Below are 18,297 nucleotides of genomic sequence, written 5' to 3' on the forward strand. Positions count from 1 at the left end.
TAGAGCTCTGCACTTTACAACCGCCTGCTCTTTTCATTTCTGAATTCTTTGACATTAAATGAAGCTTCTATATAATGCCGTAGTACTTGGAGAAGCGCAGTCCTGGATAGATTGGAGAGAGCATTCCTCGTCTTTACGTTGACAAATTTTTCTCTTTTTATGAGGGGTGAAGGAAGCGAAGGAAAACTCAGACGGAATTTTAGTTCTTGAAACGACGATATTAATAGACGATCCATTCCAGAGCTTTTTATTAGATAGACTGTCCTGGTTGTCTATGCATCAAAGCAATTGATGGATCGCTCGTCCAGCATGCCCCGGAAGCAACGCTAAGTAGTTAGCTAGGTTTTTGTTCCCCCGTATTTGTTGCATCGTTTTGTCACCAATCCTTACTCAGCGTTACCTTTTCGCCAAAGCAGATCTCATGAGATGATTTAACCTACGACTTCGCTTTGTTGTGGACTCCGCGCTTTGCATACGCTGTGACTCCTGATACGGGAAATGTTGTTTCCCCACCCCTTTAGCCAGCCAGTAACTCTTGAGTCTCTCATATCAGATACATCTCGCGATACCCTCGTCCATTAACTTATTATCTTTTACCATAATCAACTCAGCTATCCTTCCACGCTGTTCACTCCTGTTGGCATAGGTCGTACGACGTACTAAGGATTGTTGTGTCGACTGTAGTGACCGTTAAACTTTTGAATATGTTAACTTCTTTTATGATATCATGAATAAACCTACACAATATGAGGGCCCAGGATCCCTAACCTTGAAGTCAACTGGAGTCTTCCATTACTTACAGGACCATTCAACAGTGGAGGGGCGCTGCTCACTGCTGACGAAGTAATTTCATGGTTTTCTCCTGTGATTGAGGGGCAAGTACAATGCTTGAATCTAGCTGTAGCTTGAGTCTTTGGAAACAATGAATTTTGAGCCAGTCATAGTGAGTTTCCCAAACTTTACGATATGTTAACTTGATATTGTCTTAAGTACTGACCCGCTTCCTCATGTGGGTTTGTTAACAGCCACTTGAATTGTTGATGACTGGAAGCTGGGATGAGGAGATTTACCTCATAAGCGCTCGGTTGTGCAATTGGAATCAGTTTACCCTGCAGGTCCCGGGCCTCTTTCCTCTTGCTATCTCTTTCCAAAATTTCCAAAAGTTTGCCGAGTCATGGCGTATAATAAGCCGGGTCTCAAGGACTCGGGGAAGATATTGGCATAACTTGATCGGCCGACAGAGCAGTCTTATCTATAGGCCGATATCAAGAGCAAGATAGAGCCCTCCATCTCGTCGGTGCTGGCAACCCTACCAGCGGCTGCAAGGTACCGATTGCAACCTCCAGCTGCCAAGAAGGGCTTCTGCGGGGAAGATTAGCGAGCGGAAGTCATCCAAGGTATTGGAGCCGACCATATGTATAGCACCGGATGTTGCGAATGCAGGGAGTGAGCTAGAGGTCATCTCATGGACTAAGCAGCCGTTTCAATGAGCGCTGGTTGAGAAAGCCGTCACCATCAAAAGTACAGTTGGCAGCGGTTGAGGCTGTTGGTCACGCAGCGATGTCGAAGTATGGTAGCCTGAATCAGTCGAAAGTGCCGGTGGCGCCGACTGTGCCGGTTTCGCTTGTGGCTCGCGGGGGCAAGGTTGGATTTTGGCAGAGTTGCAGGCGGCGAGCGCTGTCGTATTATTTGTCGCCTCCGAAACCCGGACGACCTGCGGCTTCGAAGAGTAGAAAATCCTGCTCGATTTAGCCATATTTAATATCGAGAGAGTGGTGCTGTTGTGAGAAAATATTTTTTTTGCCGGTTGCGAGAAGGCAGTGGAATTTTGGGCCAAGTTTCTGTGTGTCTCCTGGCTTTGGGCTTGATGCATGCTGATTTACAGTTGCTCACAAACGCTCCAAGTGCGGGGCCAAAGGAGAGCAGCACTGCAACCTAAGACTTTCGTGACAACAGACCGCTGCAGTTTCTGCGCATCATCTGATGGTGTCTGAGTGCCCAAACGGAAAGCCTAACAAATGGCAAATGAAAAACTCTCGCAAGAAAAGATGGACTTCTGTCTCTTTGATTTTGGGTACCTTTTAGTCATTGGCATATAGGTAGATGGGAAGCCAGCAGCCCTCCGAGAGCCGGCCCGAGGGATAGGAGCTTAGGAAAGGTTGACGGAACGCCGAAGGAGGGTCCATTCCGCGGAGGCGCACAGGCCACCTCCTCAGGCAGGCAAGTGGGGGCTTCCCACTGAGCCCTCCGCACTCCGCACGACCCCTGCACACCCAACATCGACTGCCGTGGCCCGTGGCGCGAGAGTAGGGTGTTGTTTGCCCGGGGAATTCTTCAGAGGCAGCCGCGTTTACGACTGCCGTCCATAGGATGTGGACCTAATATGGCAGATTCGGCACCTTCTGTGCAGCAGAAATGCACTCAATGATGTTGAGCGAGCCGCGAGCTACTTGGTAAAGCAGCCAGGCGTGCAATGGCAGGCGCAACTGGCAGCTGGAGCCTGCCCACGGTGGCACCCTAGGGCAAGTACGTATGCGGGATGAGAAGAGTTTTTCAAGCACTAGACTTGTTGGAAACGCGGGATGGCATGTCACAGGGTGGGCAATTTCTGTTGAGTCTGCTGACTGCCTAAGTCGTCGGGACAGTGATGACCGAAGCCTGACTCTGCCCTCGATGACCCCACGTTTTCTCTTCTCCCATCTTGCTTTACGCTTTACCCAGGACAAAGCGGTGAGATGGTTTTCAGAATGAAGCCGTTTTGCCGTATGTTCCCTGCTCCTCGGCCCGCTGGGCAGATCGTGCAGATGGCAAGCTAACCTGGAATGTAGGTACCGGCAGACGGGCAGGTCAGCTGAGACATTGTGGTTACCTGGCTTGTGCCGTCAATGGCCATCTCGGGCAGCGTACCAGTCCGTACCAGTCCGGCATGGATGGCGCTCCTCTCGTCCCGCCTCATATCCACGCGTCCCCACTTGTGTCCTGCGACTACTGCCAGCCTAACAGGACAGGATGGATTCAATGACATGGTATTGTCGAACCAAATGCCTTCCCGATCCACTTTGTGTGCCCCTCCTTTCCGCCCCTCCAAAAGATGAGACAGGTACCCGATGGTCCCCTGAGCTGACTGGTCGGTCTTGGACGAAGAAAGGACCGGCCCGACGTCTGGCTTTACACTGAGGCTTGACGCTTTACTTGGTTCGAGGTCTCCTGGTGTACGGTTCCTGTCATCACAGTCCTGCAACACGTTCAAGTATCCTCGGTTTGCCCCGACTTCATCTCTCTGCGCTCTTTGCGCTTTCGACAAGCTTCTTTCACCGCGTACTGCCCACTGGCCCGCTGCTAACACTCCAACACTTCGCAAGATGAGGAGAGAAGCCATCATCCGCCCCTCTAACAATGGCAACCGCTACGAGCTCACCAGTCCAACGGTCATGCCCAAGGCCGCCGGCTTCCTGTGGAACCAGAAGATGATGATCCAGATCACCTGTCGCGGTTATGCCACGGCTCAGTTCATGCAGCCCGAGCCGTCCAAGTACGCTCATGCCCCGAACATCGAGGCCAAGACGTTTATGCAGCCCGAGCAGAACTACTACACACACCATCCTGGCCGCTTTGTCTACATCAAGGACCTTGAGACAGGGAAACTCTTCTCGGCCCCGTATGAGCCAGTCCGCGCACCCGCCGACCGCTTCGTCTTCTCTGTGGGCAAGACCGATGTCGCTTGGTCTGTCGAGAACCTCGGCATCCGCGTCGAGATGGCAATGGGGCTGCCCACACACGATGTGGTTGAGCTCTGGACTATCAGGGTCACCAATATCTCGGGCCGTCCCCGCACCATCAGCGTCACTCCCTACTTCCCTATCGGGTATATGTCATGGATGAACCAATCAGCTGAGTGGAATCCTGAGCTGGTCGGCATCGTGGCAAGCTGTGTCACCCCTTATCAGAAAGCCGAAGACTACTTCAAGAATAAGTACCTCAAGGACAAGACGTACTTCATCTGCGAAACACCTCCAGACTCATGGGAGGCCAACCAGGAGGCATTCGAGGGCGAGGGTGGGCTTCACTGCCCATCGGCCTTGCAGCTACCACAACTTAGCGGCAGTGATGCGCGCTATGAGACACCGACGGCAGCTGTGCAATACCTCCTTTCCCTAGGACCGGGCGAAGAGCGCGAGTACCGTTTCATATTTGGTCCTGCTTATGACGAAGCCGAGGTCCGTGAAATGAAGAATCGCTACTTGAGTAAGCAGGCCTTTCTGAGGACAGCCGCTGAGTATGCTGCGTACATGGAGCGGGGGCGTGGCTGTCTGTACATTGAGACTCCGGATAAGGATCTGGATAACTTTGTCAACAACTGGCTTCCTCGCCAAGTGTACTACCACGGCGATGTCAACCGACTGACCACGGATCCACAGACGCGCAATTACTTGCAGGACAACATGGGCATGAATTACATCAAGCCAGAAGTCTCTCGGAAGGCGTTTCTCACGGCGCTTTCGCAACAGCGTCCGGATGGCTCCATGCCGGATGGCATTATTTTGGTTGAGGGCGCTCAGTTGAAGTACATCAACCAAGTTCCCCATACTGATCACTGTGTCTGGCTGCCTGTGACACTCGAACTGTATCTCTCCGAGACTGGCGATTACTCTCTATTAGAGGAGTATGTGCAGACGAAGAAAGATAACTTTACCGTGTTTGAAAGACTCTGCAGGGCCATGGACTGGCTATTGAAAGCGAGAGACGAGCGGGGGCTCAGCTACATTGCGCAGGGCGACTGGTGCGATCCGATGAACATGGTCGGCTACAGGGGCAAGGGAGTGTCTGGTTGGCTGACGCTGGCAACTGCTCACGCATTGAATCTCTGGGCAGACGTCTGTGAGCATGAGGGCAAGAAAAACCTCGCCAAACGGTACCGGGATGGCGCAGATGAATGCAATTCTGCAGCCAACAAGTACCTCTGGGACGGCGATTGGTTCGCCCGCGGCATCACCGACGACAACGTCGTCTTTGGTGTTAAGAAGGACCCGAAGGCCGCATCTGGCTCAATCCCCAATCCTGGGCCATCCTGAGCGGCGCTGCCAGCAAAGAACAGATCGCACGCATGATTCCCCAGATCGACCAGCAGCTCAACACTCCGTATGGTGTGCTCATGTTCGCCCCGCCCTTCACCAAGATGCGCGAAGATATCGGCCGCGTCACGCAAAAGGCCATTGGGTCGGCCGAGAACGGCGCCGTCTACAACCATGCCGGAGCCTTTTACATCTGGTCCCTCTACAAGCTGGGCAACCAGCCCGACCGGGCTTACACCCATCTTCGTCAAATGATCCCCGGTCCCAGCGAGGCCGACTACTTCCAGCGCGGCCAGCTACCCGTCTACATCCCCAACTACTACCGCGGTGGCTGGCGCGAATTCCCCCGGACCGCAGGCCGCTCGAGCCAGTTGTTTAACACAGGGACCGTATCATGGGTGTACCGGTGCGTGATTGAGGGGCTGTGTGGGTTACGCGGGGATGATGATGGTCTCTGGGTCCGGCCACAGTTGCCAAGTACATGGGATAGGATGAGGGTGACGCGTGTCTTCCGGGGTGCGACGTTTGTTGTGGAAGTAAGGCGCGGGGATGTTGATACGGTTGTCGTCAAGGTCGGCGACCTCATCTTGCATGAGCCGAAGGTGACCGACTTCCGGGCGGGTGAGACGGTTAAGGTTGAGGTAGTGGTGCCGCAGTAGGTCGGTTGCCGTAATGTGTGATGACAACCGTACCTGTTGCGAGCTGGAAATATCTTAGAGGTGGCATGTTGAGGAATATTGTTTTACGACTTTAGAGCATCCCCCACACGTAAGGTTCCCCTGAGTACCTAATCAAATTCATGGGCAGCTTTTGTCCAGTTATTGCACTTACAACTAATGAGAGGTAATGTAAGCGAGTTAGATGGACCGTTTCTCTGTCTTACCAAAAAGTATCTGAGATCCGCAAGCTTTGTCAACAGTTCTCTTGACGAAACAAACCCATTCCCGGTGCCGAAACCCAGGAATTTAACAAGCAGCCTGCCTCCGACAGCTAGGTTATTCCTGTCCGATTGACCTTTTCTCACTGCAATGGACAAAAGTCCCTCGGCCGGACCTCGGCGTGCATCTTGCTTATTCTGAGCTTCCCGAGACGTTTAATGGTAAGATGGTGCGGTCAAAGGAACGTCATCACGGTGGACAAAGAGTGGGCATCCCGGTTGCGAGTTAGGGGTAGCTGCGCATGGACTTCAGGCACGGGGGGGGCACTGCGCACACGAGGGGGAATTGGGTCCCTCGCCACTTTACTTTTGCTTCATGGGATTTTACTAAGTAGGTTGGCTACGCTTAACAAACCGCCAGCTTGGGATGAGCAGATAATTGAGTCTTTCGCTGGGGAATTTGGGGGATACTTTGCCTGTTGGATGCAGTGTATTGGACGGCTTTGGAAATGGGGGATTGGAGGGATTATCAAGCTCGGAGCTGTAGTCCAAGCTCTTGCTTTGAAGCTCCAAGAGCTTACAGCAACAGTTTTAGCTCCGACGCCACCATACCTCCTGTCTCCAGAAAAACTCAGATTCTGACGCACACGTATCCTTTTATCGCCGACCAATATCGACTTTATCCTGGTCGTGTCATTACCTAGCCACACGCAAGCCTTCCAACAAGCAGTTGGCCATGGTTGTGAGCCGGCCGATACCCGTTTCCCGGCCCGATGACTCGTCTACTTAATCATTGATGCCCGTCCACTGAGAGGTGGCTTTCATTTCCTCTGACACAACAGACAGGCTTGATCAAACTTGATCAATAAGTTTGTTACCACACGCATGAAGCTCACCTTCTCGACTCTGACTTTGCTTTTCCTGTTTGCGTCTCCCTACCTTGCCTTTCCTACCAACCCTTCGACCGCTAACGCCCACACTTCTGAGGGCGCTCCTAAAGTTGCCGGTGACACCAACAATCACGGCAAAAGGACTGCTGCTGGTGGTGGTGTCAAAACCGTCAATGCTAGTGACGGACTCAACACTGATGGACATGGCCTGAACGCTACAGCCGCAGATGCGGCCAAAACAGTCCATGAAACCACACCCGTCGCCAAAGACGCTACGGCGGGGGAGATGCTCTATTTCTTCCCCGTCTCGGCCCCCATCGCTGAAGATATTTCTGCCGCGGTTGACATGGACACATCCAATCTGTACGGCACAGGTTACAACACCAATCCCAAGTCCGACGCCAACACCGACGTTAACAGCGCTAATGGTCCCGCGGCCGACAATGCCAAAGCAACCGCCACAGAGACAGACCACACCATCCGTCCTCCCATGGGGCCAATGGGCATGGGAATGGGAATGGCCCCCATGGACATGGGAATGGGCATGCCAATGATGGGTATGGGCATGGCCCCTATGGCAATGGGAATGGGAATGCGTCCTGGCATGATGGGCATGGGCATGCCGATGCCGGTGATGATGCCGGGGTTGAGCCCCTTGCCGGGAATGGCGATGCCTGTTCCTGTGGACCCGGTTCCCGCGCCAGCGCCGGTTGTGCCGGCCGGAACTGTCCCGCCGGCGGGGGGTGTGCCGGCTGCGGTTAGGCCGGTCAACGCGAGGGGTTGGGTTGAGGTTGACACTGAAGAGAAGTTCGGAGGAGGTGGAGGCAGGTATGGCAAGCGTGATGCTACTTCTTCGGAGAAAGAGGGACATGCCCCTACCCCTGATGCGGGCTTTAATTGGGTTGGTGAAACTGAAGGAGTGAACAAGGAGTACGCCAAGCGCCAGATGGGTGGCATGGCCGGTATGAGAGGTGGTTATCCCGGGACTGGATATGGCGGAGGATATTATGTCTATGGATATCCGCGGTATGGAGGGTATGCTATTGGGTATGGACGTGGTGGGTATGGAGGAGTCGGATATGGTGCTGGTGGATATGGACGGGGTACGGGAGGGTATGCTGGTGGCATGGGCGGTATTGGAGGAGGTGGTATGGGCGGTGGTATGGGCGGCATGGGTGGCATGGGTGGCGGTGGTGGTATGGGAGGAGGAGGTGGTGGGGGAGGAGGCTTCTAAGAAGCTCCGACGTTCTGAAGACTGTTTAGTTGACGATTAACGATGCTATGGAGCTTGGAAACACAGCAAATGATCACTGGCATGGCTTTTTTACAAGGAGGAAAATCACGACCACAGATTGTATTCGTGGATAAGGAAGCTTAGTAATAATGTGGGAGGAAAATATTTGGTATGGAAAAGTATATACACGAAATTTGTACCTAATCAGTGTATCTTATGTACTTGTTCAGGGGGGCAGTGCTTCAAGCATGAACACGTTGGTGTCGGATGTACTGCTTCCCAGTGCTATGTACAGAGGCTGCGTTCAAGGTGTTTGGTGTTTACCAAGTGCGGGGAATGCACTGCTCAGGATTAGCTGGATCCTACGTGAGGGAAAAAAGAATGGATGAGCCTTACCTGAGCATACCACGGGTTATACGTAGTGCAGAGTCCTTCGGCACAGACAGTTGGGCCGACATAGCCGCTGCCACCGCTGCAAGTTGTCAGTTAACATTTCCAAGAAGGCGACTCAGAGGATGGTCACACAACTCACCATTGACCCCAGAGCGTCTGCGCCGAGGTAGCGGGAGGGGGCGTGACGACAGGAGTTGAGACCACGGTGGTGAAGGTAGTGGTAGTTGGCCGAGCTGAAGTACTGGTCGAAGTGCGAGTCGAAGGGACAGTAGTCGACCCGGGCTGGCCATTGCCGCCTCCAGGGCTGCCCTGGCCCCAGCGGAAGCAATCCGCGCCGTCACAATCCAACTGGAAAAATTCAACAACCGTATTTTCCTGCACCTTGATATCATGCGGCACGCCCTGGGCACTCCAAGCCTGCAGCCATCCATTCCCATACACACTCTTCGTCCATCCGGATAGCGGCGTATTGCTTACGACTTGCGTCGGCTGGTCGCCTAGACCCAACACATTTGTCCACTCCTTCACCGCTTCCCCGTGATTCACATAGCTCACAACCTCGTCCGCCGTCCCATGGAAAAGCGCCACTTTCGGTCGCCATCCGTCATATCCGGGATACGCTGCCCGCACACGGTTCCCCCATTCCTCCGCACTCTTGATCACCTGGCCCCGAGCACAGCCATCGTGCCAGTACCCATACTTTCCCTCACTGTTCTCGGGCTCGTAGCATCCGAACGGCACGCCAGCAAATGAGGCGCCGGCGGCGAACACGTCCGGATAGGCGCCCAGCAGGACCTGGCTCATCATGGCTCCGGACGACACACCCGTGACGAAGACCCTCCCGGCATCGGCTCCATAGCGGTTGATAGTCCACTTCACCATGCTCACGATGCCGAGACTATCACCGCCGCCCTCGTGGGTGAGGGTTTCCTTAGAAGAGACGTCCCAGCATTGATCGGCGGCGTTGGGGCTGCCGGGATAAATAACGATGTAGCCGTATCTATCGGCGAGGTTGGCGAATTGGGAGCCGGCGAAGGCGGCTTGGGGAGAACCATGGCACCAGTGAGGGTTGACGAGGATGGGGGGTGCGGGAGGCAGATTGTCGGGGACATAGATGTAGAAGGAGACGTTGCGGGGATTAGAGGCAAGAGGTTCGGTGATGTGTTCGAGGGTTGCCGCAAGGGCGGCTGTAGGGGTCAAAAGGATGGCCAACTTCATCTTCATTTTCATGATGCCTCTGATGGTGATGATTTAGTTTCAGAGTTAAGCCTTGAGGTTCGAGGCGTCCAAATGAAGGCAGTGAGACTAGGGGGTCTGGACATAACATAGTAGAGATGGATATGAGTGAGCGGTATAAGTACTGCTTCTGTTTATATTATGATGGCCGGTAAGGTAGCATGACAAGGTGGTTTCTTAAAGGCTCCCCTGTGGCCTGCCGGGCCGAGAGGTCGGGCGCTGGCCTCGGAGCATCTCCGCCCGTTGCCAGATTGGGCCCGTTCTGCGCGCCGAGACGGACGGCAAGGCCGCCTGCTACCTTGAACTCGCCTACCAGGAAACCTTAAAATACCTACTCTTCGGACTGCGACGCCGACGTAGGATAGGCGCCCCAATCATCATAATATTTTGACAGCGAAGCTCCGCTGAGAAGCGTTGACTGATGACTCCACTCTCGCCTGCGCTGGGTATGGTGTAAATCACCGATACCATCATGCGCTCGATTGAGGAGAAACCTCAATCAGGAATGAAACCTAGTTTTTTTTTTTTTGTCTTTTACTCATAGAACGCTGAGAGGCATCCTGCATGCTCTCTCAACCTTGACGTAAATTGTTGCTTGGTGGCAGTTTGTCTTCGATCGCGTATCTTATCGCTTATTTACGGCTTATCGTTGCCTACCCCGGTCTCGGTGATCTCAAGGCATTGAACTTGGCACTTTCACCACCCTTTACTGACCCAGATCACTCGCGAATATTCCTCTAAAAACCATTGGAAACATTATACAACTTTTTTCTCGATCACTGGTTTGCAACCAGGTTTACTAAGTAAATTTCATGGAATCTTGCAAACTTCCAACTGTGTTTGTTATGGACAGCGGAAACAGCCTCCTTTAATCCAAATTGGAACTACTGGAACTATCTACCTGAGATCTTTCCTCAATCCAAGCCATTACTGATAGCTGATGGTCAGAGTTATTGCACCCTGCGAGTGTCTTCTTTCCTTGTTAAACCAGTAACGGAAAGAGCCAAGGTCTTTCTCACAGAATCCCCCCTTCTCTCTCCATAGCAAGTTTGTGTGATCTTCTGGTTTCAGGACACCATGTTTCGGACAAGCCAAAAAAGTGTCCCAGTGGCTTGTCGGACAGTCGTTTTTCCTCGTACTCAGTATCACCGGAGACTGGTGGTGCCCGGGTTGTACGACAGCTACAGCGCATGATTGGCAAGTCCACAGGCGCCGATATTGAGAGGCGTGGTTCACTGGTTCCCTGGGGAATGGATTTAAGGTCAGGTGGTTCCAGGGTCTCATTGACCTTATTTTGATTTGAAAACACTTGTTAACTGCTTCTTCTTTGTGATTGATTTCTCAACACGTCAACAAACTGCAAAGCTCGTGCTTTCACACAAGATGGAGCCATCCAAACACACAGGGCCCTTGAGAGTTCTGATTATTGGAGCAGGTAAGAATCACCCCGGTGTCTTGATGTATTGTTCTCCGATTAGATTGGTTCGTTGACACAATGGCATGGCTAAGGTTCCGCTGGTCTTTTGTTGGCGCAAATCTTCAAAAAGGCAAGGCTGTCGCTCCTCGCATGCCTTCTTAGATCACAACTCACCTCCTCCCTCCTCTTCTTCAGGCTGGAATTTTGGCAACAGTCTTCGAGCAAGACAGTGGCCCCGACGCCCGCCCTCGCGACTGGAGCTTTGGCATCTACTGGGCCCAGTCACGCATCGACGAATGCCTGACCGACGACCTGAAGGCTCTGGTCGACACAGTCCAAACCGACCCCTCGTACCGCCGGATCCCAGATTCAGTGCTCCCCTTGTATCATGGCACGACAGGAGAGCTGCTCAAGGCTCTACCTGCTCCCTACGCCATCCGGTTGAAGCGGAAAGCATGGCTGGGCTTGCTTCGAACAGGGGTTGACGTTAGAGTAAGGCATCTACCTATCTATCTTTATCCTATCTTCCCTTCGATTGAAGCATGATCTAACCACCAGGTCTGCAGTGGAGCAAAAAGCTCATCGACATCATCACAACAGAGGACGGTGTGACTGCCAGATTCTCAGACGGGACCACAGAAACCGGAACACTCCTTATCGGCTGTGAGGGAGCCCACAGCTTCACACGCCAGTGGCTCTTCCGGTCTTCTCCTCAAGACGCAGCTCTGCAACATGCCCCATTTACGTCGTTCGTGACCATCACCAAACTGGGGGAAATCGGCCGCGCGCTCGTGGACATTCATCCCACATACGCCATCGCCCCAGAGCCAGACGGCTTCTACACGTTCTGGTGTTCGCATGATCATGTTGGAAATGACCCCTCCGAGTGGACGTTCCTAATTATCTTGACGTGGGCAACTGATCGCACGGTAGATCACGATGCGCTAAGCAGAAACAATGATCTATTGCTGGCCGATGTCCGCAAGCGCAGTGACCATTTGGCATATCCTTTCAGGGACATGATTGCGGCCATTCCGAGGGATGCGAAGATTTGGTATCATGATCATATGAACTACTGGCCGACTAAGGCGTGGGATAATAGGGGCGGGCGGGTCACGTTGGCGGGAGACGCAGCGCATACCATGACTTTTCGTAAGTCTTGTGTCTAAGTTGGATGGGAAGTAGTACTAATAAGCCTCTGTAGATCGTGGCCAAGGCCTCGGAAACGCCATTGAGGATGTAGCCGAGCTGCAGACCTACCTCCGTTCCATGAAGTGCCACACGAGAGAGGAGCTAGCCAAGGTTGTGGCAGAGTATGAGAAGGAGGTTTGGAAGAGAGGGGCTGAGGTTGTGGAGGAGAACCTTCAGAACACATATATGGTGCATGATTGGGAGAGGCTGACCCAGAGCCCACTGTTTGCCGGGCTCCATCGGCTGGACTCGGGGGCGAGGCACTAGTCATGGAGCTCTCTATATGTTGGATGAGTAGCTTGGGGATATTTGCCATGCCCTAAGATGATAATATAAGTTTTTTTTCTTGATAAGCCGGCCAAGGAATGGACAGAAACAAACTCAAGACGCAAAGACAGCATGCTTCCCGAACGATACCTTCTCATTGCTCTTCTATTCCCCTCTCTGATCTTCACCTCCATCCTGAGAATCTTCATCCGCCCACCTAATCGTCCTTGGTCTCTCCCTCCTCCCCCTCGCCCACCTCCCCCGTCCCCCCTCCTTTCCTCCCCAGCCACAACCCTAACACCCCCTCGAAACCATCTCGCCCCATCCCCCGCCCCAAGCACCCTCTGCTGCTCCCAACCTTGCCTCACATCCCTCTTCACGCCAGCAGACCTCTGCCTAACTGCCTCGTCAATCCTCTCACCTCCCCTTTGGCTTCCGCCTGCCCCTTCCGGACCTCTTTCCCCCAAACCAGCACTCTCCATCCTCCTTAATGCGATCTCTTGGTCCTGCCTTTCCCTGCTCCCAAGCCCACCTTCCTCCCTCCCTGACCTCCTTCTCCTTCCCCCAGACAACGATAACAGCCCCCACCTAACCTTCTCTACACATCCAAATCCCCTTGCCCCACCCCGGAAGCAACATACCCAAGCCACCCCCACAGGCCACAGCCACCCCATCATAAACAGCCCCACTGTCGTGGCAACACCCACTGGGTTCTGGTGCAGGTATTCATGCCGATGGTGCACTAGCCAGAGACCCGCTAGGAGGGATAATAAACTGTAGGTTCCTAGCACCGTGATGAGGATTTCGTAGTGATGGTGGAGGTGGAAGCCTGTATGTCCGTGGGAGGGTTCAGAGGAGGAGGAGTCTAAGGGGGAGAGAGGGAGGTGGTCTTCGTCTTCGGTGAGGTCGTCGGCTGGTTGCGAGGGGAGGGGGGTGACTGACGCTGTGGGGGTTGGTGGGGGGAAGGAGGGGAGGGTTATGGTTATGGTTTGTGTTTGGATTGGGAAGGGAGTGGTGATGGTTATGGTGATGAAGGTTGTCGAGGTCGGGAGAAGGATTGTTGAAAGGGTTGGGGGTTTAGTGGTGATTGTGGATGTCTTGCTGGCAGGGATGGGTGGCACAACGCTGCTAGTACTGAGGGTGGCGGTAAGGTCGGTGCTGATGATGGTTTCTGTGAGCGTTTGTAAGGTAGAGGTAGTAGCGAGCGTTGGGACCATTGTGTTTGTTGGTATTGGGCTTGATGGTATGCAAGATATAGAACTATCAATCGGGATGGGAAAGCTGCAAGACATGTTGGACTTCTTGGAGAAGAATTAATATCAGTTATGGCTCCATACGAGGGAAAAGAGACAACGATTTTCGACGACTTACCTTTGGAGCTCAGCTAGATGCTTCTGTGCTGAAGGTACAAAAGTGGAAAACAGTCAAGAGTCAAGACGACCAGCATGCCACCCGTGATATAAGCGAGCCGGGTAATCACAGCACATTGACCATTGGACATCTCGGTGGACATTGTGTAACCAAGTACTTGGGTTACCTCCACTTATAGGTGATGCGAGATCCACAATGTTTGTCCATCCTCGAGCGGATGGTGCTTCAGACTTTGCCCTTATTCACTGCTTATTAGTGGGACTCATGTTGGATGGAAGCATTAGGAAACAAGGAGCAATATTTACGTGCTGCTTCGTGATCAGAAACAAAGAGACGGCACCATGTCATTCACATATAGTCATGTCTGGGTAGAGTTCCATTACAAATATTGATATTATAAGATAGCCAATGGAATACGCTTCGCTTTCCTGCCATGACTGCACCCGGCCTATCTAGGAGGGTAATACTGTCTAATTTAAAGATAGGAAGGGAAACCTACTTCATCCCTCTTTTGGCATGGTGTATGCTTTTTCGTATATTGTAGCCATCATGTTTTTTCGCTGTTCCTCTTCCCCTTTTCCTTATCTTTTCTTCCTCCCTAATTTGCAGTAATCCAGCCATCAATCTTCTTCTCAAGCTCACTGAAAAGCTTCCCTTTATTGGCTTTCAGATGAGGAGCTCCCGAGGCCTTCTAGGAGTGTCTGAGAGTCTCTATGATTGAAGTCACACTCTTTATGAAAACTAAGGCTAAGTTTGTCGGTGCATGAGGTATTTGTAGAATCAAGCTTTCCCAGAAGGGGCTCATACACTTGTTTATCTTTTTCAATCAGCCACCAATTCATTCTATTAATTCATTTAACATTGCGGATATAGTGGAGAGGGGCTGCATCGTGTTCTAATTTCGTGCATGACATACTTAAAGATGTGTTTTGCATCTTAGGTTCGGATGTGATGATATCTATGATAACTCCGGTGACAGTTCAAAAAAAATTGCGCGCTTTTCTTCTCAGTTCCTTTGGTTTAGAGTGCCCATCGTAGTTAGTGAGCAGATATATTTCAACTGCTTCTCTGAACTGCCTTGGTCCTCCGCATCTGGCAACCTGATGATATCATCAAAAGGATATGCACAGGAAACAACAGTTCTATCACTCATGATATCTGGGATAACTGTAGGAAAAGTTGGTATGCCAGTGCGCTCAAGCTGCTTTGGTCGCTGATTCTTCTGTGTTTTTGGCGGTGACTGGGGCTTTAAACTCCTATCTTCTGCTGTTGTGCAAAGCTAAATCAACAATAACGGTTAATGATAATAAGTATCTTGATGAATTTGAAACCAATCTCAAGCCAAGTCTGGTGACCATGAATGGCCAGTTCACTTGGAATTTAACCATATTGTAATGGGTGACTTGGTCTGGTGAAGACAGGGATCGACAATGGGTCAAATGGGTTAGATGATGGCCACTGACGATTTGGGGTGCACAGCGAAGTCAATTACTACGTGTAATAATCTTTCTTGGTCCTCAGTGTCCTTTTGTTGGGAAGAGGAAAGCCCAAGAGAAATCCTTCGTTGTGTCCAAGTAGCTCCCCTTATAAAATCTCCTTGCCTTTGTGAGTACCTCGCGGTCTCCTGCAATCTTCAGGGGTTCTCCTCAGCGTGGCAAGGTTATCTAACTCATTCTTGCCATCCCGTCATATTTTCTGGGCTCTACCAATCAGATATGCCTTTGCTCTTCTCAGCTCTTGTATCACTGGTGTTCTATATGTCGACTGTCAAGGATATTTCTTCTCCTTGGACTGCCGTATCCATGTGACACATATAATGAACCAGGCACTCACTAATAAGTTGGGAGGATGCGGATAGTAAGACAAAGAACATTGTAAATTCATATATTAGTAGTGAGACTTGTGACGACTAAATGCCATTTTTTTTGTATGCTGGCTTTGTTTTTTGGTCAAGTCTCCATCCTCTACGGTTTCCAAGATCTACAGGCTCAGGACTCAAGGATTACCTCCCAGACGAAGTAATGTAACAATACGATACTGACACATCGAGTACATGTTCTCATAACACTATGCGCTTCAAAGTTGCGATGTCATAGGATTGTAAATTTACATGAATCAAAGACTAAATGGTATTCTTGTCATTCAGTTTAAGAGATTATCATTATAAGTTGAGGGAACACAAATCATCAACAACGGGCTATGTTGGTTGATCAATGACGTGATTCAATACGTGACTCTCAAAGTGACTGGGAATGCTATCTATCTACCTTATCCATAATCCCTTCTGCCTATGAAGTCAAACCTACTTAGTTAATGTCGAAATATCATCCGCTGAAAAAAAGCCCCATGAAACCTCTGGGGGTTATGGCTAAACGATGTTATTTACCCGCCTGTAGGAGGTAATGTGAGCTAGTCGTAGTTGATGGATGCGGGGCGTTAAAGTCTGTAAGGACTTACAGCCTTAACCGGAGCACCCTTAGGAGCCGCCGCATGAACAGCTCTCCTGGCCCCTCTTGCCACCATCACAACTGCAGTCGGGTGTCTTGACGAGTTGTGGGGTGAAGATGACTAAAGAGTTGGCTCTGTGGTGCTTTTCTGGCTCAGCTGGTTCTAAGTTCTCACGACTAACCTTGACAGTCTGTCTGGGCTCACGTCTTCAGGTAATCTGAGATATGAAACATCACCTTGTATTTCTGGCCTTCCTAATGAAACTGCAGAGTCTTCTCAATGCGCACAAGCAGAGCTCGAGGTGTCCTTCAGGAAAGCGTTCAACATGACATACCTACTAGACCTTCGAAGCACGACAGCATACTCATATTGCTCCGCTGATAACGATGAAGCAGTGAGCTCACCCGATGTCGAGGGTTGTATCTAGGGATCTCTGCTGAGCATAGGACAGACTACATGGCGAATTGTGAGCAATATATACTTTATGTACAACGATTCTAGCTAACTTGTCAACCCTGATTGCTATTCAAGCGAGATATGAGCAGTAGCTCACTCCTGTAACAGGACTCCTCTGTCTGAACGATACTGTATCCACTAAGGGCCAAATTCAGAGTGCTGACCCTTACACACTGGAGGATGGAGGTTCTGAGACACCTGTCCTGCCGACTTCCACAATTGTCGGCATCATCGCCAGATCAGTGGCTCTCCTGTTGCTCTTACTGCTGTGATATTCGTCGATTGCGTGCGCTGTTGATGTAACAAATGCACACGTCAGATCAAGTCTCGATGCCATGCGTCGTGTTTGTCCTTCCAGTGCAAAACACACATGCTGTCCCCTCGTTGTTGGCCTGGTGTCAACAATCCCGGTTCTCAGGGGTTTCCTCAGCCAGACAGCAGTTCTGGTGTTCGAAAACCACCTCAACACGTCAGCGAAGCCCTTGCTTATAGTCATCCAGTGCACGATGACAATGAGACGGCCAGCACAGCAACCACTGCCACAACCAAGAAGCATAACATGGCCTCTCTCTCATCGTTGCATCAGCTAAAACTACCGTCCCTCCCTCGCCTTCTCCACTGCCACAGGCCCATACCTCGACCCCCCTCATCCGACTTTAACTCCCCTCTTTCAGCCACCGTATCCATCCACAGCACTTCGTCCCTGCTTCCGCCCCCTCCGCCGGGTATCCGTAAGTACAACCCTGCCGAGTACGGTGTGCTCAACAGCTCGCCTTTGTCGCCCCTTAGCAGGGTAGCAGCACATTTAGTAGTTCCATCTCCGCCTCTGGTATGGGATTTAATTCAACTTTGAGCAGTCCCGGGAGCAGGCTGGAAAAAGGGAATGTGGCTGACTGGATGGATCAGAAACTTTATCATGCTTCTTCTCGTGCACCTCCTCGGACCAAAACGTCCTCTCAAAGCCCTGGTTTGAGACTGCTTCAGATTCCGCCGTGCCGGAGAGGATGTCGGAACGGAAGAGGCCGCCTCCTCCTGATCGGCCGGCTAGCAGTAATGGCGTGAAGTCTGGTGGTGTGTCAGTTTTTTTCCTCCTCCGCCGCCCACTCCTAAAACGCCGAGGAAAAGTGGTCTTCTTACTGCGGCTAGTAGGGTTATATTGAAGAAAAAGTGGGGTGACTGACCTATAATTGGCAGTCTAGTTGAGTCGGTGGAGATCAAGAGTCAGTTTAAGAGTTCTCTAAGGAGATGAGGTCTTGGTTACGGATGTGATGATCATATGCGTCTGTTGACGGTGTTAATGTTTCAGGTTGAAGAAGCTTGGATATGACTGCATAGGTGTGTATGATGCTGTAAGTGTGCATGGCATCGTGGCTTGCGAGTTTGCAGCTGGAGAGAACTGCCAGTGAGGGGACGACCGGTGATGAGCAGACGCAAATACGTTACTG

At 51.6% G+C, this 18,297-nt stretch overlaps 6 protein-coding genes across 6 annotated transcripts; 4 read left to right on the top strand and 2 right to left on the bottom strand.

Annotated features, from left to right (window-relative positions):
- Positions 1-3,362: 3,362 nt before the first annotated feature.
- On the top strand, positions 3,363-5,072 carry CTHT_0019620 (uncharacterized protein; the record flags this gene model as incomplete). The annotated part of the gene is made up of 1 exon (XM_006692385.1): positions 3,363-5,072. One exon carries the CDS (start codon positions 3,363-3,365, stop codon positions 5,070-5,072), a length of 1,710 nt encoding a protein of 569 aa, XP_006692448.1.
- A 32-nt stretch (positions 5,073-5,104) lies between these two features.
- On the top strand, positions 5,105-5,731 carry CTHT_0019630 (uncharacterized protein; the record flags this gene model as incomplete). Its single annotated transcript, XM_006692386.1, has 1 exon — positions 5,105-5,731. One exon carries the CDS (start codon positions 5,105-5,107, stop codon positions 5,729-5,731), a length of 627 nt encoding a protein of 208 aa, XP_006692449.1.
- A 1,103-nt stretch (positions 5,732-6,834) lies between these two features.
- On the top strand, positions 6,835-8,073 carry CTHT_0019640 (uncharacterized protein; the record flags this gene model as incomplete). The annotated part of the gene is made up of 1 exon (XM_006692387.1): positions 6,835-8,073. One exon carries the CDS (start codon positions 6,835-6,837, stop codon positions 8,071-8,073), a length of 1,239 nt encoding a protein of 412 aa, XP_006692450.1.
- Positions 8,074-8,393: 320 nt separating this feature from the next.
- On the bottom strand, positions 8,394-9,696 carry CTHT_0019650 (putative cellulose binding protein; the record flags this gene model as incomplete). Its single annotated transcript, XM_006692388.1, has 3 exons — positions 8,394-8,414; positions 8,470-8,545; positions 8,606-9,696. 3 exons carry the CDS (start codon positions 9,694-9,696, stop codon positions 8,394-8,396), a joined length of 1,188 nt encoding a protein of 395 aa, XP_006692451.1.
- Positions 9,697-11,085: 1,389 nt separating this feature from the next.
- On the top strand, positions 11,086-12,577 carry CTHT_0019660 (uncharacterized protein; the record flags this gene model as incomplete). Its single annotated transcript, XM_006692389.1, has 4 exons — positions 11,086-11,137; positions 11,334-11,611; positions 11,686-12,271; positions 12,324-12,577. 4 exons carry the CDS (start codon positions 11,086-11,088, stop codon positions 12,575-12,577), a joined length of 1,170 nt encoding a protein of 389 aa, XP_006692452.1.
- A 417-nt stretch (positions 12,578-12,994) lies between these two features.
- CTHT_0019670 (uncharacterized protein) lies at positions 12,995-13,794 on the bottom strand (the record flags this gene model as incomplete). The annotated part of the gene is made up of 2 exons (XM_006692390.1): positions 12,995-13,165; positions 13,219-13,794. 2 exons carry the CDS (start codon positions 13,792-13,794, stop codon positions 12,995-12,997), a joined length of 747 nt encoding a protein of 248 aa, XP_006692453.1.
- Between the last annotated feature and the right edge of the window lie 4,503 nt (positions 13,795-18,297).

Source organism: Thermochaetoides thermophila (assembly GCF_000221225.1).
Source record: "Thermochaetoides thermophila DSM 1495 unplaced genomic scaffold scf7180000011815, whole genome shotgun sequence".
NCBI lineage: Eukaryota > Fungi > Ascomycota > Sordariomycetes > Sordariales > Chaetomiaceae > Thermochaetoides > Thermochaetoides thermophila.